The 26895-nt window shown below is 39.0% G+C and overlaps 2 protein-coding genes across 9 annotated transcripts in view; one reads left to right on the top strand and one right to left on the bottom strand.

Annotated features, from left to right (window-relative positions):
• The window catches only part of CD274 (CD274 molecule), a 144321-nt gene extending 125710 nt beyond the window's left edge, over nt 1–18611 (bottom strand). The window contains exons 1-3 of one of the 7 annotated variants that reach the window (XM_072840462.1): nt 4315–4677; nt 3564–3676; nt 115–242 (exon numbers count right to left, since the gene is read on the bottom strand). The gene's annotated coding sequence lies outside the window, so the exon portion shown is untranslated. Of the gene's footprint in view, nt 1–114; nt 243–3563; nt 3677–4314; nt 4678–4887; nt 4984–5372; nt 5446–18522 lie in introns of those variants that run through there. The other 6 variants (XM_072840472.1, XM_072840490.1, XM_072840515.1 and 3 more) reach the window with 6 other exon arrangements.
• Nucleotides 5566–20404, top strand: INSL6 (insulin like 6). 2 transcript variants are annotated; one of them, XR_012037636.1, is made up of 4 exons: nt 5566–5921; nt 7865–8211; nt 9596–9724; nt 19996–20135. XR_012037636.1 is itself a non-coding variant. In XM_072840540.1 (2 exons), the coding sequence occupies exons 1-2, from the start codon at nt 5642–5644 to the stop codon at nt 20352–20354; spliced, it is 639 nt and encodes a 212-aa protein (XP_072696641.1). In that variant the 5' UTR covers nt 5572–5641; the 3' UTR covers nt 20355–20404. The 2 variants fall into 2 exon arrangements, 1 of the variants encoding a protein (XP_072696641.1); XM_072840540.1 differs by lacking the exons at nt 7865–8211; nt 9596–9724 and having other exon boundaries at nt 5572–5921; nt 19996–20404.
• The last annotated feature ends 6491 nt before the right edge of the window (nt 20405–26895 follow it).

Here is a 26895-nt window from a genome sequence, read left to right as displayed (position 1 = left end):
TAATTACAATTTCAAATAAAAAATATTCAGATAGCTGGTAACAGCTCACCAATTACCCAGGGAGTCAAAAGAAAACCAGAAATTAGTAGAAAGTGAGAGAGTCTGATTACCTACCACCGTAAGATCATCCATCTGGTGCTAAGACTTAAGAGATGACACCCCCAGAGGTCCATGCGTTTTCCTAATCCGCATCAGGATCTCAAGAGAGCAGAGGTTCCTTCTAAGCTTAGTATCCCAATGCTCTGCAATAAGGAATGGAAAAGTCCATGTAAACTTTATAAGTTATTGTACAAACCTAAAGTGATCTTTTGGGAATTTTAATACTTTTCATAGGACTTGGTTTAAACATCATTAGTCTTCTTCCTTTGTGAACAATTTTCTGTGCATCCATCACAACTTTGTAGATGGACTATACAGAAATCAATCTAATTGTTCTACAGTTTTTAATTCTTGAAAATGAAATACAAATAAGTGGGGATAGTTTAGAAAAATAATAGGTTATACAGCAAATGTTAAACCAAGACAAACACCAAGACAATCTCTAGCTGATGAGCTCAGAGGTCAATTTTATTTTTAAAACTATATAACATACCTTTAAATAAGAAAATGACATTAAAATTATAAGTATTTAAGTATGCACAAAAATAGTTGTAGAGGAGGGAAGAAGAGGTAAATTCAAATTTTAAAACAAACAAGGAGTAGAAGAATATTGAGAGCACAAAGGGAAAGGGGATGTGGGGAGAGAGGCGCAATGGGTGAAAGTTTTGAGAAAAATGTTTTGGGGAGCTGTTGGAGAAAGGGGTGGAGCCGGGGCCCTTGACAAGATCTGAGTGTTGAGCCAAATGCTATAAAAGCTACCTGGAGCCATAAAGGGAGAGCATTCTGAAACCTAGGATAGGTACACAGGCAAAGGCAGGAGGCAACAGCAGCTGCAGTCCCTAGAGAAAGGCTGGAATGTTAGAGGAGAAGAGACCAACTCCAGGATGCTTGGTCTTACCTGCTAGAAGTCTGGCTGCTACTGAGCCAACTCTTTAGAGAAAGCATGGCCTAGTGGGTAAGCAATGAACAGGTGAAGTTATGTGACATCCAATTCCTAGATGTCATGATGATGATGTGTGAGAAACACCGTAAGAAGATCTCCAACATCCAGGAAGAGCTGCTACTGGGATCTGAAGCCAATGTGAGTGAGAGCTCCTGCCCCTGCTAGTTTGCATCTCCTGCTGGCTCCTATTGGGCTGTCCACCAATGTGCATGGCAGCCCACAAGACCTGGCTCAAGACCTCATTGACTGCCTGTGCTCAGCCTCACTCTACACATGCAGATGGAAGTAGTGATCTATCAAAATAGTGTCAAGGGAGTTAAAAAGTATCATTGTGCAAGCATTAGCACAGTCCTAGGAGTAGCCAGAGGCAAGAGAACCTTGGTAATACTGTCACACTGCCCAACTCTAAGTCATTTGTTTAGATATTAGGACTCTTGGTTCTGTTGCAAGTTTAATCATCCTAAAGTAACTGTTAACTTTTGGCCTATACAAAATTTTATAATTTTCCTGTTTATCCTTGACATGAATATTTTTTCACACCTCCCACCCATCTTTTTTAACTTAACAGGAAATCCTGTTACCTTCCATCAGCCAACATGCAGGAACCTTAAAAATGACATCACAAAACATTCCTAATTTTCACAGAAGCTGAAGACAACACTGACAGGCAGTTATCTTTGAGGGAGATAGTTTTTAAAATTTACTTATTTATTTACTAGGTATTTATTTCAATGTTTATGGATTTACAGCACTGGCAAGTGGTATGTGATTTTTATTTTTTTTTTTAAGATTTTATTTATTTATTCATGAGAGACACACACAAAGAGAGAGAGACAGACAGAGACAGAGACACAGGCAGAGGGAGAAGTAGGCTCCATGCAGGTAGCCTGACGTGGGACTCGATCCCAGGTCTCCAGGAGCACGCCCCCGGCTGAAGGCTGCGCTAAACCGCTGAGCCACCCGGGCTGCCCGGTATGTGATTTTTAAATCTCAAATGTTTATTCGTACTATCATTGAATACATGTTGATCACATCCACACTGTGCAGAACATGGTAATTAACATGTAATCAGGACATAATTTCATATTGTTATTTCTTTCCTTTACTGGAAAAATCGGTTTTATTTTTCTGGAAAAACAAACCACACATTTGATTATGAAAAAAGAAGGAAGTTATTGATATAATATGTTGTTTAAAAAAAGGTTGTAAGAAAAAAAAATTTCTGAAAATATGCACAATAGAATTGTTGATTTTCACCTATCTTCATGTATATTCTCCATGATGCATTTATCAATGTCCAAATCAGTCATGACAGATTACTAGAACGTGAGAAATTATCAATGTTTGCATTCTTTGTCTGTCTGTAATAGTATATAGTCTCTCCACAATGTGCTTTCTCTCAAGAATCAATCCTTTTAATGCTAAAAAAAATCTTTTTTTAAATTAAGGGTATGATTGCATCAACTGCATTTATAACCTTATTAACTTCATAATTATTATAAAAAGCTTAATTATTTAACCAACATAACTCATTTTATACACATCTAACACCAGGTATATACAAAAGTAATAAAATGTTTTAATTGATCTTGCCAATGTAGACTAAATGAACATTAAACCAAAAACCTTGCAGTTTCCTATTTGAGCCCAAGTGGATTTTTTGCCTTGTTGAAAACAGGTTCATTACCAAATACATTTTGGATTTGGATTCGCATAAACTGAATTATTTTTCAAGTTTGTATACTTTCATGTTTCTAGGAGATTCAAGTAAGTATTTTTAAGTGGCATAAATGAATAGTCAAGTAAATAACCAAATAAGCAACTTAATGTTTTATCTTAGAAAAGAGCTAGATTGGGGGCACCTGGGTGGCTCAGTCAGTTAATCATCTGCCTTCAGCTCAGGTCATGATCTCAGGGTCCTGGGATTGAGCCCTGTGTCCAGCTCCCTGCTCATCCGGGAGCTGCTTCTCCCTCTTCCTCTGCCCCTCTCACAGCCCCACTTGTGCTCTCTCTCCCTCTCTTTCTCTTGCAAATAAATAAAAATCTTTAAAAAAATAAATAAAATATTTTTAAAAAGAAGAAAAAAAAAAGAAAAGAGCTAGATTGGTAAAGGAACACATTCAGTCTCACCATTTTAGAACTTACAGAACATTTATGTACACAAAATAATCTGAAATGATATGAACTTTTGTTAGAATGGTAAATTGCATGGTATCATCTTAATGTTTAGTCAGAATTACAAGAGATGAAGACACCAATTCCAAATCCCAAGACACAGTTAATCACAACCAAGCCTCTGAGCTTCATCATGTCTCCCCAAGGCCAACTTAAAGAGCTTCTCACTGAGGAAGCAGAGACCAATAGATTGTAACTCCTCGAGGAGAAAGACATTTCCCAAGCGCTCTACTTTCATCACAGAACCTTTCTTGCTGATTTTAACACTTCCATTCATATTTTATTTATACCCCAGCGCAGTGCTGTCAATTCCATAATTTCATTTGCACCAAGATCCCCTGCCCACCTGAGTCGTTCTCACGCCATACTGAACTAATGACATTTGAGGTCTTCCACCACCATTCGATGACTCAGTTACTCCATCTTCCATACACACTGCTTCTGCTGGCCTGTCTATTCCTGCAATATAGATGGAAAAGCACCCCCAAAATACAACCCCTCTACCTGCCTGTGTGAGATATAACTCATACCTTTCTTGTTCCTAAAAGAATACATGTCTATATGAAACGGGTGTGAATGTGCAAGCACGGTTTTTGCTGTGCAAGAAATACATCCAGCTTCTTTAGTTTTCATTTTGTTTTGTTTTGAAGTAGGCTCCACACCCAATGTAGAGCTTTAACTCGAGACCCTGAAATCAAGAGACACCTGCTCTACTGACGGAGCCAGCCAGGCGCCCCTCTTCTTGATTTCTAACACATCCATATAAATCCAATTCTGGGGATCCCTGTGTGGCGCAGCGGTTTGGCGCCTGCCTTTGGCCCAGGGCGCGATCCTGGAGACCCGGGATCGAATCCCACGTCGGGCTCCCGGTGCATGGAGCCTGCTTCTCCCTCTGCGTATGTCTCTGCCTCTCTCTCTCTCTCTCTCTCTCTGTATGACTATCATAAATAAATAGAAATTAAAAAAAATAAATCCAATTCTGTCCAACCTAGCTCTTAGCACCAAAGCATTAAGTCCCCATAGTTTTCAATGGCCCCTCACCAAGACAGTTACCAACCAGACAGGCCTGCATGGACCCCCTCAACTCAGGTGCTCACCTCCCTCCCTAGAGCTCAGCAGAACTTTGTTTCAGATCCTCCCTCTCGGTATAACGAATGTTTTCGGTTTTCACAGGGCACCCCTGACCGAGTTCTGGCTAGAACTCACGGCTCACCGCAGCGGGGACACGAGCTGCCTTTCAGGGAAGGGGAGGACTCCGTGCTCATCAAATCACACCGGCCTTTTCAAAACTCCGAATCCAGCTACGTGGACAGCGCTCCTGGGTGTCCCTGGGCAGGAAGACAACGCCGGGGAAACGGACGACGGAGACGAAGCCCCGGAGGCGGAGGGCGGAGAGGACCGGGATGCGGGATGAGCGCCGGGCAGTGCTGGGCTCCGGGACAGCCCCGCCGCCTCCACCGAGGTGCTCGCGCCTCCTCCGCGCTGGCCGCTCGGGCGTCCTCCCGAGCCCACGCACCAATCGGATCTCCCCGCTACGCCCCTCACAACGGACCCAGCGCCCCGTTCCCGCCGCGCTGCACTTCCGCGCCCCTTCCCTCCTGGTTTAGCAAGGTAACTGTGATTCTCAGAGGCAAAGCCCGTGGGGTCCCTGTCACAGGCTAGTTACACACCTGTCAGCATCCCAGCCACGGCCCTCGGTCCAGAGGTCGAGGCTGCGCCGCCCCCCCCCCCCCCCCCGGAGCGGGCGGGGACCTCCCGAGCGCCCTCCGAGCCGGCCGGGCAGCGCACGTTCCAGCGCCTTCCAGCGCGTGCGGGGCCCGCAGCTGCCCGGGGAAGCCGACACCCGCCGGGCCGGACCTGCGGGGCGCTTGGGGACTTGAGGGAAGAGGTCGTCACGCCAGCGGACTACACGTGGGCAGACCTCCCGCGACGCGCGCCGGGCGGGAAACAAGGGAAGCTGTGCCTGACGACGCGACGCCCCGGTACCCAGCAGCCGAAAGGGCGGCGGATGCACTCCGCGGGGAGCAGCTACACCTTTTCCGATTTTACCGGTTTCACTGGGGTCCCACGGGTCGCGGAGGCGTCTCCTCAGAGGGGAGGGCAAGAATAAGCGAAGTAAGGGTTCGTTCTCGAAGAACTAGAGCTCAGGACCTACCAGGCTCCGCGAGCACCTCCATCTAGCACCCGGCACCGGGCGCCTCGCGCCTCGCGCCTCCCGCCTCCCGCCTCCCGCCTCCCGCCTCCCGCCTCCCGCCTCGGCGTTCTCGCGAGGTCCGCGCGCTCTCGTACTACCGCCAGGTGCGCGTGCGCGTGCGCGGCTCGGACCGGACGGGCGCGCGCGCCGGCACGAGAGCAGGTGCAGCGAGGCGCCGGGCAGGGGCGGCGGTTAGACCGCGCGGCCCACCTGGCGGCGGGGGCCCAGGGATGCCGCGGCTCCCCTGCGTGCGTCTGCTGTGCCTGGGACTCCTGTTAGTTCGGTTCTCCCGGGAGCTGAGCGACATCAGCAAAGCTAGGAGGCTGTGCGGCAGGCACCTCCTGAAGGAAATAATAAAACTCTGTGGCAATGTCAATTGGAGCTACTTCGAGGAGGAGACCCCTGTGCCACCGCTGTTTCCCCAGGACAACGAGATTGAAACCTTCATCCCGGACCGGTCGGAAAGCTCCCAAAGCACTTTCCCGGCTTGGGCGAGAGGCACAAGCCCAGGTAAAAATATAAGCCAAAGGCATGTTTGTTCATCTTTGTGCTGTCTTTTCCCCAAATCTGCTTTGCCGGGGGCTGAGCTTTCCCCGGATATGGAATCTGCCTAGTATGCAGATACATAAAACTCTTTATAATAAATTGTGCAAAAAAAAATGTGCATATGCAAAACCTCAGTGAAGCTTTAAAAAAAGACTTAGAGCGGGCACCCCCGGTGGCCCAGCGGTTTAGCGCCGCCTTCGGCCCACGGCCTTGGGCCCCCATCGGGCTCCCTGCATGGAGCCTGCTTCTTCCTCTGCCTGTGTCTCTGCCTCTCTCTCTCTCTCTCTCTCTCTCTCTCTCTCTGTCTGTCTCTCTGTGTCATGAATAAATAAAATTTAAAAAAATAAAAAAAGCTTAGAGGAAATATATCTCTTTACATAAGAGTGCTGCTTCTTCCCTAGCTTTTCCTTTCTGGAGTACAGTACACTTGTCACCTGGCAAACTCCGCTTGGTCCTTCAGAGCCTCAGAGGCTTCATTTTCCCTGTGAAGTCATCACTGACCCCTTCCTATCTACTGACTCCATTCTCTGTCTACCACAGTATCTACCACGTGGATCTATCTGACCATCATCAGGACCAGCCACATAATTGGCTCAGCCCAGTGCAGAATAAAAATGCAGAGCCCCTTGCTCAAAAGTAGGAAAGGGCCATTAAAAGTACTAAAATATAAAGCTCCCCCACCCATCTCTTTTCTTGTGTGTATCTCCTCTGCTCACACACATGGTCCATTCTTCCACTAGATTTTACTTAAAAGTGCATATACTTAACATTTCACTTACAAGCTAAGATTTTTGAGAATTTCAAGACTGTGATGAGAACATTAAAGAAAATGCTAGGTCCTCCTCAGCACTGGGTTTGTGTGACCATGCTCTCCCATAAGGCCAGTCCTATATACATTACTATGTAATAGGAGTTGTTTCATGCATGTTTTTTTTTTTTTTATCTGAAATGCCTAGCAGAGGTCCTAGCACACAATATGTGTTTAATATATATTGAATGTATACTTAGTGCATTTAAGCGGTCTTTTGGAAAGAATATTCACCTTTTCAGATTCATTGTTATCTTCTAACTCTATATTTACATTTTGCTACCAACATGGTTTGTCATTTTAAAAGAAAATGCACTTTATCTATAGGCTGTCCATAACATAGTGTCATTAAAATTTTTGTGTTTTAAGGTCATTCAATGAATTTAATTTGATTTGGACAAATTTTTCAGAGGGCAAGATTTCTGAAATTAAGGAAAGGGGTAGACTCTCATGCCACAAAACACTCCGATGTAGATGACTGAGACAAACTAAAATTGCCTTCCACATTAAAGGCATTCATTCGTTTACTGAATGAATGAATGAATGAATGAAACTTATTCCATTCTTCCTATAGCTGCTAAGAGGATGAAAACTTTGAAAGACAAATAATAGAAACCATCAGAATGATTCTTGATCATTTTCTACCATCAAACCAACCTACATATAAACTCACTTTATTTTACCTTTATAATGGAAGAAGTGTCTCTCCCCAGTCTTCCACTTGTACTTTAATTCAGTGATTCTTACACTTGAATGTGTGTGTGATTCACCTGGGGAATACTTTTAATGTACAGGTTCTGACTCCATGGGTGTGGGGTGGGACCTGAGTATCTACATGTTTGCAAGCTCCCAGAGATGCTTGCTTGTTGCTCTCACAACCTATACCTTGGTCAAAATTTTATGTTAAAAAATTTTTTTATGTTCAGACATCCGAGCTTGGGTTGGTTATTTAAAAAGAGCTTGGAATCCCTTTTCTCAACAAAGCCTGCTCTAGAGACTATTCATTTTTTTAAGAGTCAACGTTAAAACTCAGAGCTGTGCTTGCTTCAGCAGCATATACACTAAAACTCAGAGCTGATTAATGACTCCTTTGTTTTAGGTGTTATTCACACTTCCCTGGAGGAATAAGTGTCATTAATTCAATGAAGAGGGAGCTGCAGTGAAACAAAATTTGTGGGAAATAAAAATGTATCTTACAACATTTTAGAATTGTCATACCAACGAAACATGTTACTGTGGCAACTATAAAAAGGACAGTTTTCTGAAGTGGAAATGTCAAGTGCCATAAAGCCATAGTTGTTTTACAGTGTGTGAAAGAATGAAAAAATGGATTTAAGTTATCAATATGCATTTGTGTTAAATTTTTAAAAAGTATTGACCTATAAGGAAAGATGACATGCAATCTATCCTGTGAATTTCCAGTGAATAATTAGAAGTTGTGGAGAGGTATGTGTTCTCAATATAGAATCTATAATTAGGCCATTTCTTTTTCATTTGAATATGGACTGAAAAGCTGATTAACTTTTATTAGCTTGAACTAGCAGGATACATTTCTATGTTAGATCAAGTCAGTTATCCACAATTTTAATTGTCTGATGATTGATTTGAGTCTGACACAGGAAAAGATACTTTGGTGCACTAATATTAAAACATGCATTTTTTTCAGAGCTACTCATATATAACTAGAATCTGAAATTGTGTGCTTCTCGCTAGTGGATCCTTGAGGGTATGGGCCACATCTCCAAGACCCTATCATATTTCTGAACTCTGGCTGAGTATGGTGCTTCCTAGCTCTTAGTGTCTGGTGAAGTCATTAATGCTTCATCACCAGGTTTTCATAATCCATAACCCCTATTCCAGTTGGATTGGTCATATTCCCTATTCATCTATTCTTGTTTTTTAGATATCATTATTGCAAATGGGCTGTACAGGACCCCTTTCTTTACATATTAATTCAGCAAAATTTGAGTGCCTGTCATGTGCTAGGTATCCTTGTTGGTGACTGGGATTTACGACTGTAGAGTTTTATACTCAGGTAGCAGTATAAAGCCTCTTGAGGCTTACAGAAGATAGACAGTGAAGATAGACAGTAAACATAAGTACATTACACAGTATGTTAGAAGATGATTAGACTTGGAGCACCTGGGTGGCTCAGTAGGTTGAGGATCTGCCTTTGGGCTCAGGTCATGATCTCAGGGTCCTTGGATGGAGCTCCATGGTTGAGCTTCCTGCTCAGCGGGGGGGTGGGGGGTCTGCTTCTCCCTCTCTCTGCCCCTCACCCCATTTGTGCTCTCTCTCTCTCTCATTGTCTCTCAAATAAATAAAATCTTGTTTTAAAAAAAGATTATTAGTCTTCACATATCTCTATTCTCCACTCCAGTTCTCCTCCTCCCATGGCAACCATTCCAAAGTGTTGATTGTGTATTTTTACTTGCGTGTTTTTTTGTAAGCTGTACATTGTTTCCTATGCATGTATTTAAAAAATATATATAAATGGTATTTTTTAAAGATTATTTTTTAGAGAGAGCATGCACAAGAGAGCACATTTGATTGAGGGGAAGGGCAGAGGGAGATGAAGAGAGAGAGAGAATCTGGAGTAGACTCCCTTGGTGAGTGTGGAGCCCAGTGTGCCACTTGTTCTCATTACTCTGAGATCATGACCTGAGCTGAAATCAAGAGTTGGACGCCCAACCAACTGAACCACCCAGGTGTCCCTAAAATATATGTAAATGGTATTTAAGATTTATCCCTTATCATTGCTTTGTGAACATTACTTCAAACTGCTACATAATATTCATATACTTTCCCCACATTTTACTTATCCTCGCAGCACTGAACACCCAACCTGCATGGTCTCCAACTTTCTACCACTGTAAATAACACCACAGTGAAAAATCATTGTATGTGCTCCATTAAGAAGAATCTGTGTGGACATTTCTCAGCGATCCTATACCTAGGGGTAAACTTGTTGTGTAATAAAACATATGTACACTTAGTTTGCTTAAAGTGTCTCAGATTGCTCTACAGAATGGCTACACCAGTTTATTGTTGCACCACCGGTACATGCAGATTCCTGTATTCTCATATCCAAGCCAACAATTAGCATTACATGATATTTAACTTTTGTCAGTGTGTGATAGAATGAAATGGCATTTTTGTCTTGCTCTGGATGTGAGCACCTCTTCAGATATATATATTAGCCTTTTGCATTTTTTCCCCTGAAAGTTTTCTGTTTATAATGTTTTACTTGGAATTGTTGTTTTCCAGTTGATTTGTAAGAGTTATTTTACCATATACAATAGCTGTTGGCTTTAGACACTGCAAATATATTCTCCCATTTTGTCATATATTGGTGTTGTTTGAGAGAAAGCCTTAATTTTTATATAATCAGGCAATAAGTGATTTGCCTTATTATTCAGACTTCTGAAATTTTATTTTGAAAGTCCTTTTTTGTCCCTCTGTTAACTTTGTAGATTTGCTTTTCACATTAGGTTCTTAATTCTTCTGGAGACCACTTTGGTCTCTTCTGGCTGAGATTACTATCTTAGTTTTTTCAGTAGGTCTTATTTTTCTCTACAAAAGGATTTAGTTTTCTGAATGCCATCTGCTAAACAATTTTTTTCCATTGATTTGTAAGGCTACCTTTATAGTTTCTTGTTTGTCTGAGCTTCCTATTCTCCTTAATTGGTCTTTTTGTTTGACCTTGTACAATTACTATACTGCTCGTAATGTTATTACTCTGTAGGATGTCATTTATAGGAGGGAAAATCTCCACTTTTTAAAAAAAGATTTCATATATTTATTTAAAAGAGAGAGAACATGAGCAGAGGGGTAGGGGCAGAAGGAGTGGGAGAAGCAAGCACCCAGCTGATCAGGGAGCTTGACATGGGGCTCCATCCCAGGACTCTGGGATGATGACCTGAGCCAATGGCACACACTTAACCAATTGAGCCATCCAGGTACCCCCTCAATGTTTTTTTCCCTTAAGGTTGACTAAGCTAATTAATTCTCAGCTTTTATTCTTCCATTCTTCCAGAGTAAGCATATTGAATTTTTTTAAATCCACCTGCCTTAACAAAATATTAACAAACTACATTCAATAATACTTTAAAAGGATCATCTACCACAATCAAATGAGACTTATTCTGGAAATTCAAGGGTAATTAAATATTTGCAAATCAACATTATACATGAACCAAATGAGGGATAAAAATAATATAATCATCTCAGTAGATGCAGAAAAAACCTTATGACAAAATTCAGCACTCATTCATGATAAAAACTCTCAACAAAATGGCTTTAGAGGGAACATAATAAAGACCGTATATGAAAATTCCACAACTAACTTCATACTCAATGGTGAAAACCTGAGAGTTTTTCCTCTAAGATAAGGAATAAGGCAAGCATGCCCACTCTTGACACTTTTTATTCAAAATAGTACTCAGCGGTTTAGCGCCTGCCTTCACCCCAGGGCATGATCCTGGAGTCCCGGGATCAAGTCCCACGTCGGGCTCTGCATGGAGCCTGCTTCTCCCTCTGCCTGCGTCTCTGCCCCTCCCTGTGTGTGTGTGTGTGTGTGTCTGTGTGTCTGTGTGTCTGTGTGTCTGTGTGTCTGTGTGTGTCTCTCATGAATAAATAAATAAAATCTTAAGAAAAAATAGTACTGGAAGTCCTAGCCACAGTAATCAGACAAGAAAAAGAAGTAAGAGCCATCCATAAGGGTAAGGAAGAAAATAAACTGTCACCAGGTGACATGATACCATGCATAGAAAACCCTTATGACTCCAACAAAAAAAACTATTAGAAATGATAAATGAATTCAGTAAAGTTGCAGGATACAAAATTAATGTACAGAATTGGTAGTGTTTCTATACATTAATAATGAAGTAAGAGAAAGAGAAATTAAGAAAACAACCCCATTCCCTATTGCACCAAAAAGAGTAAAATACTTAGTAATAACCTGAATCAGGGAGGTGAAAGGCCTATATTCTGAAAACTGTAAAGCATTGATGATGACACATGGAAAGATATTCCATGCTCATGGATTGGAAGAAATAATATTGTTAAAATGTCTATACTACCCAAAGCAACTTACAGATTCAATGCAATTCCTATCAAAACATCAACAGCATTTTTCACAGAACTAGAACAAATAATACTAAAATTTGTGTGGAGCCACAAAAAATCTGAATAGCCAAAGCAACCTCAAGAAGGAAGAATGAAGTAGGAGGTATTAAAGTCCAGATTTCAAGATATATTACAAAACTATAGTAATCAAAACAGTATGATGCTGGGACAAAAAAATAGACATACAGATCAATAGAACAAGCTAGAAAGCCCAGAAATAAACCCACACTTATATAGTCAATGGAGGCAAGAATATGCTATGGGGAAAAGAGAGTATCTTAAGTAAATTGTGCTTTTAAAAAATGAACAGCTACATGCAAAAGAATGAAACTGGACCACTTTCTTACTCCATACACAAAAATAAATTCAAAATGGATTAAAAACCTACATGTTATACCTGATACCTTAAAATTCCTAAAAGAGAGCATAGGCAGTAATTTCCTTGATATCAACCATAGCAACAGTTTTCTAGATATGTTTCCTAAGACAAGAGAAACAAAAGCAAAAATAATTGGGACTTCACCAAAATAAAAGTCTTTAAGACAAAAAAGTAACATACTGAATGGGAGAAGGTGTTTGCAAATGATATATCTGGTAAGGGGTTACTGTTCAAAATATATAAATAACTTCTACAACTCAACACCAAAAAAAAAAAAAAATCCAATTTAAAAATGGCCAGAGAACCTGAATAGATATTTTCCCAAAGAGACAGATGGATGGCCAACAGACAAATTAGAAGATGCTCAACATCACTAATATCAGGGAAATTCAAATCAAAACCACAATGAGTTTATCACACCACACCTATCAAAATGGCTAAAATCAAAAATACAAGAAATAACAAATATTGGTGAGGATGCGGAGAAAAAGGAACTCTTATACACTGTTGGTGGGAATGTAAATTGCCGTAGCTACTGTGAAAAACAGTATGGAGGTTCCTCAAAAAATTAAAAATAGAAATACCATATGATCCAATAATTCAACTCCTGAGTATTACCCAAAGAAAACAAAAATACTAATTCAAAAAGATATATGCACCCCTATGTTTATTGCAGTATTATTTACAATACCAAGAAATGGAAGCAACTCGTGTCCATTGACAGATGAATGGTTAAAGAAGAGGTGGGGTACGCGCACACACACACCACAGACACACACAGGAATATTACACAGCCATAAAAAAGGATGAGATCTTGGGCAGCCCAGGTGGCTCAGAGGTTTAGTGCCGCCTTCAGCCCAGGGCCTGATCCTGGAGATCCGGGATCGAGTCCCATGTCAGGCTCCCTGCATGGAGCCTGCTTCCCTCTCTGCCTGTGTCTCTGCCTCTCTCTCTGTGTCTCTCATGAATAAATAAAATCTTAAAAAAAAGAAGGATGAGATCTTGCCATATGTGACAACATGGATAGACCTGGAGAATATTATGCTAAGTGAGATAACTCATACTGAGAAAGACAAATACCAAATGATGCCACTCGTACTAGAATCTAAAAACAAAACAAATGAATAACAAACGAAAAAGTAGAATCAGACCTACACATGCAGAAAACAAACTGATGGTTGCCAAAGGAAAGGGAGATGGAGGGGATGCCAAAATCAGTGAAGGGGAGTAGGAGATACAGGCTTCCAGTTATGTAATGACTAAGTCATCAGAATAAAGGGTACAGCATAGGGAATAGAGACAATGTAATTTTAATAGTATTGTATGGTGAGATATGGTAGCTCCACTTGTGGTGAGCACAGCATAATGAAAAAAATAAAAATCCATGTTGAATTTTTATTGAGATGCATGGAATATATAGATTAATTTGAAGAGGATTTATGTCTTTTTACTATAAAGTAATCACAACTAAAAGCAAGGAATATTTTCATATTCTATTATTAGAATTTTAAAGTTTTCTCAGTGGAGACTTTATTGTTGGTTAAGTTAATGCTTAATACTTTTTTCTTGTTGCTATTGTAGATACTTGCTAATTATATTTTTGTTAAAAAATTATATTTTTGTTAGTGACTTTTGGATAGAGAAATGCGATTGATTTTTACTGGTTGATCTTTATCCAGTAATTATGCCAAGTTATCTTTTTTTTTTTTATGCCAAGTTATCTTAATGGTTCTAATAGTTTGTTTCTGTCATTTGCAAATGATAGCTTTGTCACTTCCTTTTTAAACCTTACATCAGTCGCCATCGTAGTCTTTTTCTCCATCCTCCTCCTCCTCTCTCTCCTCCTCCCCCTCGTCCTCCTTCTCCTTCTCTCCTTCTCCTTTTTTCTTCTTCTTTCTTCTTTCTTCTTTCTTATAGCATTGGCCAGGTCCTCTAGTATTGTTAAGTGGTAGTGATACTAGGATGTCTTATTATGTTCCTAGTTTTAAAAAGGAATGCATTTAAATTTCTCCGTTTGTAGGTTTGTGCTATATAACCTCCACCAAGATAAGGGAGCTTGCTATTTTTTAATCATTATAAACTTTATTAAGCTAACCTTTATTAAGGCCTTTTGGAGGGCATCCTTTTGCACAATAATATGATTTTTCTCTTTTTTTTTTAATTAATTCACCAAATACTTGTTGGGTGCCTGCTAAGTGCCAGGCATTGCTGTAAATCCTTGAGATATACCGGTGAACAAGGCAGATGAAGATATCTGGCCTGATGAAGCTTGCATAGGAAATGAACATAATAAATGAAGATAATAAGGGTTATAGAAAAATAAAGAGTGGAACAGGATAGGGAGATCAAGAGTTTGGGGGCTGCTATGGAGTGGGATATAAGATTAAATGGTGTAGTCAAGGTAGGCCTCACTGAAAAGGTGAGATTTGAGAAAGGAGGTTTGACAGATGAATGGTTAAAGAAGAGGTGGGGTACACACACACGCACACACACACACACACACACACACACACCACAGACACACACAGTAATATTACACAGCCGTAAAAAAGGATGATAGGGCAGGTGGGCAGCCCAGGTGGCTCAGCGGTTTAGCACCGCCTTTAGCCCAGGGTGTGATCCTGGAGATCCGGGATCGAGTCCCACCTCAGGCTCCCTGCATGGAGCCTGCTTCTCCCTCTGACTGTGTCTCTGCCCCTCTGTGTGTGTGTGTGTGTGTGCCTCTCATGAATAAATAAATAAAATCTTTTAAAAAAAGAGAGAGAGAGAAAGGAAGAGGTAAAAGAACCAGCCAAGGATGTATCTGGGGGGAAAGCGTGTTTAAGCAAAGGAATGAGCAGAGCAAATATACTTCTGCCCTATTTACACGGGGAACAGCAAGGAGGCTAGTGTGGCTGGAGCAGACAGATGGGTAACAAGCAGGCCGAGTGATCATTGTAAGGATTTTGGCTCTACTCTGAGTAGTGAAGTCATTACAGACTTTGGAGCAGAAGACAGATGTTAATTGACCTTTCAAAGGGGTCAGTCTGGCCACTACATTGGGGACAGGCTGTAAGGAGGCAAGAGTAGAAGCAGACAACTGTTCTGGAGGTGCAGTATTAGGGGTGATAGCAGCTGGATGAGATGGTAGCAGTGAAGATAATAGAAATTATTTTATTCTAGATATATTTGGGCAGATTTTATGCGACATATGAGAAAAAAGGGAACTCAAAAACTGACTCCAATTTTTTTAAATGTGACCCCAAAGTTTTTGCTTCATACATCTGAAAGGATAGGGTTTCTACGAGCTGAGGTAAGAAAGGCCTCAGGTGGAACAGGTCTGAAGACAATATCAGCAGTTCAGTTTGGGGCATGTTGAGTTTGACAAGCTCAGGTAGAGTTTCAAACACATTGTGTTTGACGCACTGAAGTGGAGACGATGAGTTGGAAGTATGGACCTGGGGTTTGGAAATAATTTTACTTGACAATAGGAGTTTAGGAGTCATAGGTGTATAGATGATTCTCGAAGCCATAAGACTGGATGAGATCACCAAGAGAAGTCCACATAGAGAAGAGTGCCAAAGACTGAGCCCTGGGAGACATCAACTTCAACAATTAAAGAGGAAGTATTTGCAAAGGAGATGGAAATGGGACAAATAATTAGGTGAGGAGATTGAAGAAGAGAAAATTTGGTGTCCTGGAAACCAAGTGAAAAAGTGTGTCAAGAAGGAATGTGTTTGATGAGTCAGATAAGATGAAAATTGGTTGTTGAATTTAGTAATATAGACATCATTCGAGACCTTGAAAGGAGAAGTTTTGGTGCAGCAATGGAACAAAAGCCTGATTAGAGAGGGTTTAAGGTAGAATGAGTCAAGAGAACTTGATAATAGGAAACTATCTAGGAGTTTATCTACAGAGAGGAGAAAATAAGCAGGATGGTAACTGGCAAGGTAAGCAGAGCCAAGAGAGGTGGTCTTGGCTTTTTTAAGTAGGAGAAATAGCATTGCTTTGCTTATAGGAGTGAAGAGTTGATGATGAAGGGTGTATAGCAGAGGATTGCTGGAGTGATAGCCTGGAGTAGGCAAGAGGAGATGAGCTCTGGTCTCTTGGAGGAACTGGCTCTAGAGTGAATAGTTCTATGCCAATAGGTAGGAAGGCAGAATGTATGGATATAGATGTTAAAAGATGAGTTTAAAAATGGTGAAGGGACCAAATCCAAGTTCTCTTCTGATTGCCTTCATTTTCTTACAAAGTAGAAAGTAAATCCTACTGAGAGTGAGTTTGGGAATCTACTCATGCAGTACATTGTGTTGATAGATTTTGGGATCTTGACCCATCTTCGCACTTTTGGAATACACACTTTCTTAATGTATTTTTAAAATATATTTGTGAATTCAGTTAACTAATATCTTTTTTAGGACTTCCAAATAAACATTTATAAGTGAATGGGCTTACATGGGTTTTCTTTTAACAAATCATATTGTTCTTATCTAGTTTTGGAATAAAAAATATACTAGGTTCATAAAATATGCTGGGCAGCTTTTTCTCTTTTCTTTTTTATTTTTGAACGAGTATATGATTAGAACTGTTCTTGAAAAGCAGGTAGAACCTAACTCTAAGATCATCTATGTCTATCCTTTTACATTTTCTGTGCCAATTAAGGCATCTTGTTATTTTTCTAAAGATTCATCCATTTCATCTTGATTTTTAAATGTGTAACATTCATAATATTCATTTATTTTAAATACTTTAAATATCTGTTCTTTTTTTTGTTCCTTTTCATCTCTTCTTTCTTGATTAGTCTGGCTAGAGTTGTATCTACTTCATTAATCCTTTTAAAGAACCAAGTTTTGGGTTTCTAAACATTTATAGTGTTTTGGTTCTGTAGTTCATTGATTTCTCACCTTATTACTTTGGGTCTTTTCTATTGTTCTTTTTCAAATTCATAAATCTGAATACTCATGTTTAACCTTTCCTGTTTTCTGGTGAGGTTAGCTTAAATTCCCTCCCCCAATTTGACATATAGTTTTCATTAACTAGTCTTTAGCTGCCTGCATTCATGAAAAAGTTTTCTTCTTACTGTCTTTTTTCTTCCCTTTTGAGTAACAGAACATGGCATATTCCAACAGGATGTTTCTTCAATTTGCCTGGACAGCCTAATTTACTTTTTCCCTTCAGTGTATTCTGTTCATTAATGACACATCTTAGTTCATCACATATTTATCTGTCTTAGATAACTTAGTATTTAATATCTTTGATATCTATCCTAAAATTTTAGTGTTCCACAATTCACTTTAAGCATTTTAAATACAAGGTTAGTAAACAGTGTTCTAATAGGACTCTAACTACATGGGACAGGGATTCACCTAAATAACTTCAAGAAAAAATGGTGGGGGAGATAGTTATTATAGAAATGAGATCTAGGAAGGGACTTGGAAAGTCTCTGGAGAGCCTGAAGAATCACATCAGCTTTAAAAACCACCTTCTCTCTTTTTCTTTCTATCTGAATTTTTTCTCCTCCAGTATTTATGTTTCTTTATGACTTTAGCTTGTCATGACAGGCTTCATAGTACCCTTTCAGTTTTGTTTCTCACTTTTCTTAGTTCTAACTTCAGAGAGAGGACATTGATTGGGCCAACTCATGTTTTCACGTGGCATGGATTGCTGGCCACCATAGTAGATTGGTTTCTTTGGGCTCAAGTACTAACAACCTCCAGTCTGTTCGACTGGCTGTATGGTGGAGTCAAATGGTTCAGAGCATGGTTGTCTATGGCTCACTCTACAGTGCTGTTTATAGGTAAATATATCCTGGAAGAGACAGTAGATAGGCAAGGGCAATGACAGAAACCCAAAAAGCTTCCAAATAATTATCTTCTGGATTTATTTTCTTTCCAGTAACACTGAGTGAGTTCAGAGCAGTATTATAGCAATCCATTCATTGAACATATCACCACTTCTTCATCTCTTCATATTTTAACAACAACCAAAATGGTTATAAAATATGCATTAAAAGACAAATGTAGTAGTCCCCCTCTTATCTGCAGGGGACATACTCCAAGACCCCCAGTGGATACCTGAAACGAGGGATAGTCCCAAATCCTACATATGGTGTTTTTTCCCATACATGCATACCTACAATAAAGTTTAATTTATAAATAAGGCACAGTAAGAGATGAACAATAATAATAAAATATAACAATTATAACAATATAGTGTAATAAAAGTTACGTGATTATAGTCTCTGTCTCTCAAAATATGTTATCTGAACTCACCCTTCTTGTAGTGATGTGAAATAAGAAAATGCCTATGTGCTAAGATGAAGTGAGGTCAATAATGTAGGCATTGTGATGTAGCATGTGATGCTCTGTCGGAATGGGGATCATCTGCTTCCAGACCAGAGTGGACTGCAGGTAACAGAGGCCAGGGAAAGAGAAACTACAGAAAAAAAGGGACTACTGTAACCCAAGTAAACGATGGGCAAAGGATTTGAATGGACATTTCTACAAAGAGGATAGATAAGAAGCACATGAAAGGATGCTCAGTATCTTTTGTCATTAGGTAAATGCAAATCGAAACCACAGTGGGATCACCTCACATCCACAAGGATGACCATAATCCAAAATGGAAAACACAAGTGTTAATGAGGGTGTGGGGCAACTCAATCCTAATATAACAGTGGTGGTATTATAAAATGATGTAGTCACTGTGGAAAAGTTTGGTGGTCTCTCAGAAAGTTAAACAAATTTACCTTAAGATCCAGCAGTTAGTTCTACTACCAGGTTTATACCCAAGAAAATTACAGACCTATGTTCACACAAAAACTTGTATGTAAATATTCATAGCAATACTGTTCATAACAGCAAAAGGTGGAAACAACCCAAATGTCCATCAACTGATAAATGGATCAACAAAATCTGATATATCCATACAATGGAAAACTACTCAGCCATAAAAGGAATAAAATGCTGATACGTGCTACAACATGGATAAACCTTGAAAACATTTTGCTAGGTGAAAAAAATCAGACATAAATGGCCACAAGTTTGTGGTATGATTTCATTTCCAAAACAGGCAAAGGCCTAGAAATGGAAAGTAGATTAGTGGTTGCCAGGGGCTGGAGGAAGAGGGAAATGGGAATTATTGTTAATGGCTATGGGGCTTCTTTTTGGGGTGATACAAATGTCCTAGAATTAGATAGTGGTGATGGTTGCAAAGCTTTGTGAATATACTAAAAAAAAACACTGAATTGTATGCTTTAAAATACTGAATTTTATGACATGTGAATGATACCTCAATAAAATATCTCTGCATAAAAAACATGCAAAGGTTTCCAAGCTTTTTTATAGGAAAACACTACCTACAACTATTTTAGTTAAAAATATATGTATATTGCTTTTAAAAACCATTTTATTACTTAAAATGTGATTACTTGTTTTTAAATAAATAGAGGACTTCAGGGGCCCCTGAGTGGCTCAGTCCGTTGAGCTTTTGACTCTTGGTTTCTGTTTAAGTCATGATCCGAGCTGTGAGATTCACATCAGGTTCCAAGCTCAGCGGAGTCTGCTTGAGATTCTCTGCCTCTCCCTCTGCCCCTTCCCCTGCTAGTGTATGCGTGCTCTCTCTCAAAGAAATACATAAATAAATCTTTAAAACAATAACTAGCGTACTTTAGTATTCTAGTAATATTCAATTTTCAGCTAAAGGAAGATTTTAATAAAGTAGGATTTTTTCTTGTCTCTCAACAGTCTCTACTTCTGCCTATGAGGAAGAAGCAGTAAGCAGTTTGGAGATGCCATCTCTGCCTGAGTATAGATATAAAAGGGCCAACTTGCCACCTGATAAGACAAGAGAATTTTCCTCATCCCAAGATATCAATCAGTATATTCATGAAATTTCAGAATTTCAGAAGAAAAGTACAAACAAAATTAAAACCTTAAGCAATATGTTTTGGGGGAATCATCCCCAAAGAAAGCGCAGAGGATATTCAGAAAAGTGTTGTCTTACAGGATGTACAGTAGAAGAACTGAGTATTGCATGCTTCCCATATACTGAATACAAAAACTTACAGAAACAAGTACCATCATTTGTGACTAAGATACACTAACCATCAGAGGAATTATACTAACTTAATAAAAGCTTAATATATTTAGTTTATTTTTGGTAATTGTCCTTCTAGGTTCTTTGCTGTGAACACCATCTAAAAGTATGTGCAGGCACTTAACAATACTTTGTGGTAGTAGTAGGAATCTTAGTATTTTCTTTGGTAACCCCAATTTTTCATATATTTTTTATATTTCAAGAAGATGTTGCTAGAGGAGGCACGATCCATGTAAACATCTAAGAGTTACCTATTGATACTTGTCGTTATGTTTGAAACTCTCTCAGGCTGCATCTGAATGGACTATGGTGTGTTCTGCGCTTCATCTACATGACATACAGACTGCTGCCCCGTAACTATGTTACGGGTGAACTATGTTCACTCCAGTATGCCAATACATCTGTCCCACTGTCTTAAAAATAACTAACCAACTACCACTCCTAGCAGGAGCCCTTATACTGTAATAGTAGGTAGGCTTCTAATTCCTTGAATTTTATGATAGTCACTGATCGGAAATCTTCAGTTTCTGAGGACTTAAAGCGAGTTCAGTGAATGTCTCTAAGTTACAAAACCTCTCCAAGATACTCTGCTTTGCAAGTACTGATATAATGTGATACTCTGTTTTGCCTTGATCTGGATAGCTGCTGACACTCCATTGTAACAGTGTCAGCAGTACCTGGGAATTTGTTAGAAATGCAGTTCTCAAATCCCACCCTAGATGTACTGAATCAGAATCTCTGGGTGTGGGGCTCTGCAATCTGCATTGTTACAGGCCCTCCAGCTCATTCTGAAATCAGGTTAACGATGGAGAACCACTGGTAACAGTCCTATGGAGTTCTGTCGAAGTCCTACTATTTATGTGCTTGCGTATCTCAACTCAATATGATGTTGTAACACTAAGTTTTCGGTGAATTTTCACTTGGATGTCCACGTATGAAATATCTTTAATGGTACAAATTAGAAAAAAGCTTAATCCAAAGAATTCAAAGTGGAATTCATACTTTCCACCATTAGTTAGGAGGCAAGCATCATTTGAGACATTTCTCTCGTTTCTTTCTCAAATATGTACTGTAATGTTCTTTACAAATGAAACTTTTATTCCTATTTGGTGCTGTTATTTCTTGGACAAAGGTTCTTTTCCACATGTATCTATATCGTATACATTTACATTAATAAATATGTCTGAACTTTTTTTTTTTACCAGTTCCTGGGTAGTCTACATTATCTTTCTAAATACGAGGAGCCACCTGTTTAGAAACAGAATGACAGATCACATCATGATTTAGTGGTGGAATAAGTCTGCTGGTGTTGATGAAAATGCACTAGTGAGAATTGCCTATGCTTCGGTTAAAATTCAGCAATGCACTTGAGCCCACTTTGAGTTATAGGTTTGTCCTTGTAGCTTAAAAATACAGTTTGTTAGCTTACTGATATACACACATCAAAAGTCCAAATTAGAAAAGCATGAGATTGGGGTAGCCTGGGCGGTGCAGTCAGTTAAGCGTCCAACTCTTGATTTCAGCTCAGGTCATGATCTCAGGGTTGTGAGAGCAAACCCCATGCTGGGTGCGGAGACTGCTTGATGGTCTCCCTCTCCCTCTGCCCCTCTCCCTACTCTTAAAAATAAAAGAAAAGAAAATATGAAATTAACCAAGTGTGTTATTTGCATAGCTGTATACTTCCCAACACTTTAAGAATTTGCATGTTAGGGTGTATATTAATTGGTTTTTTGGTTTAATGCCTATTTTCTTCTTTTTTTTTTTTTTAAGGTTCTATTTGTTTAAGAGAGAGAGCGAGCCAAGGGAGTAGCAGAGGGAGAAGGAGAAGCAGCCTGGCAAGTGGTTCAATCCCAGGATTCTGGCGCCCATCCAGGCGCCCCTAATGCCTATCTTTTAATATAATTGTGCTAATAATGATTTTGTGCATTTGGATAGAACTGATTCACATTTTTCTTATGGACTCCTCAGAACAATCCAGACGCAGGAAAAAAATTTAAGAAAGCTGATATACTTTGATATTAAGCAACTTATTGCAGCTTCTTTATGTTCAGTTACTTGCTAGTTTGTGGTAGAGCTGGATCAGGATTTTAATCCTAGCATCTTGTTCAATAATCCTGATGTCAATAAAACACGAGCAGAAATCATCCACATATTTTTGTTTGGAGTTCTTTTATTTGGCCTCTACTCTGTTTTGACTTCTGTGTTGGTTAATAATCTATTGGCCCTCTGCCCTAAATCTCCTGTTCTTTATTCTGCTTTTTGATGCTGAGACTCGGATTTTGTACACCAGCCTTTTCCTTCACTAACAGGCTTCCTGTGAGAGTCTATTTGCAGGGTATTAGAGGGGATCCCTTGCCCTGCTTCTTTCAGCATCACCCAGCAGCATTTCTGCCCACTGGCAGTGACAGCAGTTTTTTGTTCTATCCTCAACTTCCATGACCAGCTTCATCATCTTCCTTCAGAGATACTAATCCAGCTGCCTGGTGTCCCTTCCTAAAAGATCTTTCATCTCAGGGGCGCTGGGGTGGGGGTGGAGGAGGGGGGCTGGCTCGAGCTCCTGCAGCCCCAGCACCAGCTGGGCAGACAGTGCGTGCTCCTCAGAAATCTGGGTGCCAGCTCCACGGCTCCTTTCCTCCAAGCTTCCAGGCTTCGATAACCTCACATTCTTTCCTTTGTGTAGGCATGGTAGGCGCTTCCTAACGTCTTGGTTCTTGGTTTTTGTTTTTAATCTCTGCACGACTTTACTATTTTTCTTTTTTCAATCCTCTAATACAAGTCTAACACTTTATATTAAATTTACTGTTAAATTTAATTTATTAAATTTATATTTATAATTAATTTAATTCTAATTTAAATAAATTATACTTCTATAATTTACATTAAATTTACTGTTAAAATACTGGATGTGGTTTCCGTTTTCTTGGGTGGAGCTTAAATGATAAAGCCCCTGCCCCCCACCCCCAACAGTGGTTCAGAAGGTGGTTTTGAATTGTTTTAGGGCAAGGATGGTAGTAAATGGGTTTCATCTTAAAAAGGAAACTCTTAAATAACTAGTAGTGGCTTGCCTGTTTGCAAGTCAATCCAGGCCCCATTACCGTTATCGCTATGGATGTCTTTCCTTTTGTAGAATTGAATATAAGTGGAGTCATATGGTACATAGTCTTATGTCCAGCTCATTTCACTCAGCATAAGGTTTCTGAGATACCTCAGAGTTGTTGCATGAATCAACATAAATTTGTTCCTTTTGATTTTTGCTTAGCATCCCATTGTACTAGGAATAAAACTGCTATGAACATTCATGTGCAAGTTTTCCTGTGAGCATGTTTTTATTTCTCTTGGTTAACTATGTATACAGGAGTGGCAATGCTGTGGCATATGACAAATGCTTACTTAACGCCATAAGAAATAGTCAAGTGGTTTTCCAAAGTGAGATCCAGTTGTTCCATCTTCTAACCAACACTTAGTATTGTTAGTCTTTCAAATTTTCTTGTTCATTTTTTAAAAACCTGGCCTTTGAACATATTTAGCCATAAGGTGAAAAAAACTACCATCTGAATCCTGACTTATATTTTCTTGACATAGTCTTTTTAATTTTAGCTATTCGAGTGAGAGTGTTGTATTTTAATTGGCATTTCCTCATGACTCATGATGTTGAGCCTCTTTTCATATGCTTATTGGTCATTCATCTTTTATGAAGTGTTTGTACAAATCTTTTGCCTGTTTTTAGTTTCTTTTATTAATGAATTCTAAGAGGTTTTCATATATTTTGATACAAGTGCTTTGTCAGATATATGAAATGTATTTTCTCCCACTGTGTCTTGCTTCATTTCTTTAAAGTATCTTTTTTTTTAACTTATTTCTTAAAAACTTTTATTTATTTAAGAGAGAGAGCAAGCACTGAGTAGGGGGCGATGGGAGGGGCAGAGAGGGAGAAGCAGACTCCCCGCTGAGCAGGGAGCCAGATAGGGGCTCCATCCCAGACCCTCGGATCATGACCTGAGCCAAAGGCAGACGCTTTACCAACTGAGCCACCCACGGGCCCCTCTTTAAATAGTATCTTTAAAATAGAAGTTTTTTATTTTGATGAAGTTTAATTTGTCTATTTTTCTCTTATAATTGGGATGTTTTGCATTATATATCTAACAAATCTTTGCCTTTTCCAAGTTTAAGATACTCTAAATTTTCTTCTACAACTTTTATAGTTTTAGCTTTCATGTTAGGTCTATGATTCATTTGAATTCATTTTTGTGTATGGTGAAAATAGAGGCCAAGGTTTATTTTTTCCAAATGGCTAACCAGCAGTTCTAGCACATTAATTGTAAGACTTTTCTGTCATCCAGTCCACCTTGGCATATCTTAAAAAATCAGTTGACCATATATATGAGTGGGTTTATTTCTGATATATACTGTTTCATTAATCTATATATTTATCCTTATGGCGACATCACACTGTCTTATTACTGTGGCCTAATTTTAAGTATTAAAATCAGGCAGCCTAAGTTCTCCCACCTTTGTCTTCTTTTTTAAAATTGTGTGAGTTATTCTTGGTCCTTGCTATTTCCATATAAATTTCAGAACAACCTTGTTAATTTTTTTTTAACCTTGTTAATTTTTATAAAATTCTGCTGAGATTATGATTGGTACTGCATTGAAACTATAAATCATTTTGAGGAAAATTGAGTCTACTGACCTATGAACATGGTATATGTCTTTCCATTTACAAAAACATTTTTTTGGTCTTCTTTAATTTCACCACTATTTAGTAAGTTTTAGCGTATAAAACTTATAAATACCTTGTTAAAAGTATCCCTAAATACTTTATTTCTATGCTATTTTAAGTAGTATTTTTAATGATTTTACTTTTTAATTGATGCTAGTATATAGAAACAGTAAATTTTTATAATTTGGCCATCTATCCAGCAATATTATAAATTCCCTTAGTAAGTCTAGTAGCATTTTTTTTTTTTTTTTTTGTAAACTGCTTAGGATTTTCTACATAAATAGTCATCATCTATGAGTAGAGGAGGTTTTATTTTTTCCTTTCCAATATGATATATTTTATTTCTGTTTTCTTGCCTCATTGCATGGCCTACTACCTCCAGTACAGTGTAGATAAGAGAGTGAACACATTTGCCTTGTTCCAGTCCCAGAAAGAAAGCATTCATTCTTTTACCACTAAACGTGATGTTAGCTTGATTTTTGCAGATGCACTTTATCTGATTGAAAAAGTTTCATTCTATTCCCAGTTTGCTGAGAGTTTTTATCATGAGTGTGGAATTTTGTTCAATGCTTTTTCTGCATATACTGAGATGATTATATAGGTTTTCTTCTTTAGCTTGTCAATATGGTGTATTTCTTTTTTCTTTTCTTTTCTTTTTTTTTTTTTTGAAAAGTAAACTAACTTTGTATTCCTCAAGTAAAATCTGAAGAATCTGTTGATACTTTTTCTTCCTTTTCCCTGGATCTATGTGCTATTGTTAAGGGTTTATCTGTCAATATGCATAAGGAATATTCATGTATAGTTTTTTTCTTATATCTTTTTCTAGTTCTGGTATTAGAATAATGGGGGCCTCATGAAGATAGTCAAGAAGTGTTTGCTCTTTTTTTTCATAAAGAGTCTATGTAGGGAGTGCCTGGGTGGCTAAGTCAGTTGAGCATCTGACTCTTGGTTTTGGCTCAGGTCATGATCTCAGGATTGCATGACTGAGCCCCGGGGTTGGGCTCTGCACTCAGTGGGGAATCTGCTTGAGATTTTCTCTCTTCCTCTCCCTCTGCTCCTCCCCGACATGCTCCCATGCTCTCTAAAATAAATCTTTAAAAAAAAAGTCTCTGTAAGATTATTATTTCTTGTTTGATGAAATTCACAGTGAAGTTATTTTGCTTCAAATTTTTAACTATAAATTTTGAGTCTGTTTTGGCATTTTTTTCTTTCAAGAAATTAGTTGTGTGTCTAAGTTCTTAGCCATATTGATTGGCATAAAGTTCATATTTTCTTCATTATCCTTTAAATGTCTGTAGGATATGAATAATAATAGCCCCTCTGTTATTACTGATTTGGGTAATTTATGCTCTTTTAAATTTTTCTCTTGATAATTCTGAGGTTTATCAATTTTATTGATATTTTCAAAGTAGCAGCTTTTGCCCTCACTGATATTCTCTATTATTTTTTCTGTTTTGTTATACTTCTAGCTTTATTTCCTCTTTACTTACTTGAATTTAATTTCCTTGAATTTCCTTAATTCTCTAATTTCTAGTTTCTGGTTATTTAGACTTTTCTTCCTCTTTAATAGAAGAATCTAAAGCCATAAATTTCACTCTAATCACACCTTACCTGCAGATGTATTTTTCATTTTCATTCATTATATATTATATATGTATTTTTTTAAGATTTATTTTTATTTATTTATGATAGACATAGAGAGAGAGAGAGAGAGGCAGAGACACAGGCAGAGGGAGAAGCAGGCTCCATGCCGGGAGCCCGACGCGGGACTCGATCCCGGGACTTCAGGATCACACCCTGGGCTAAAGGCAGGCGCCAAACCACTGAG

This window comes from Canis lupus, chromosome 1 (genome assembly GCF_048164855.1).
Source record: "Canis lupus baileyi chromosome 1, mCanLup2.hap1, whole genome shotgun sequence".
Lineage (NCBI taxonomy): Eukaryota > Metazoa > Chordata > Mammalia > Carnivora > Canidae > Canis > Canis lupus.
The sequence above is the reverse complement of the archived record's forward strand: the minus strand, read 5'-3'. Positions and strand labels throughout refer to the sequence as shown.

Coding starts and splice junctions, on each gene's coding strand:
- INSL6 (XM_072840540.1), top strand. CDS start 5,642: ATGCCGCGGCTCCCCTGCGTGCGTCTGCTGTGCCTGGGACTCCTGTTA. Junction 5,922..19,995: donor GGCGAGAGGCACAAGCCCAG/GTAAAAATATAA, acceptor GTCTCTCAACAG/TCTCTACTTCTGCCTATGAG.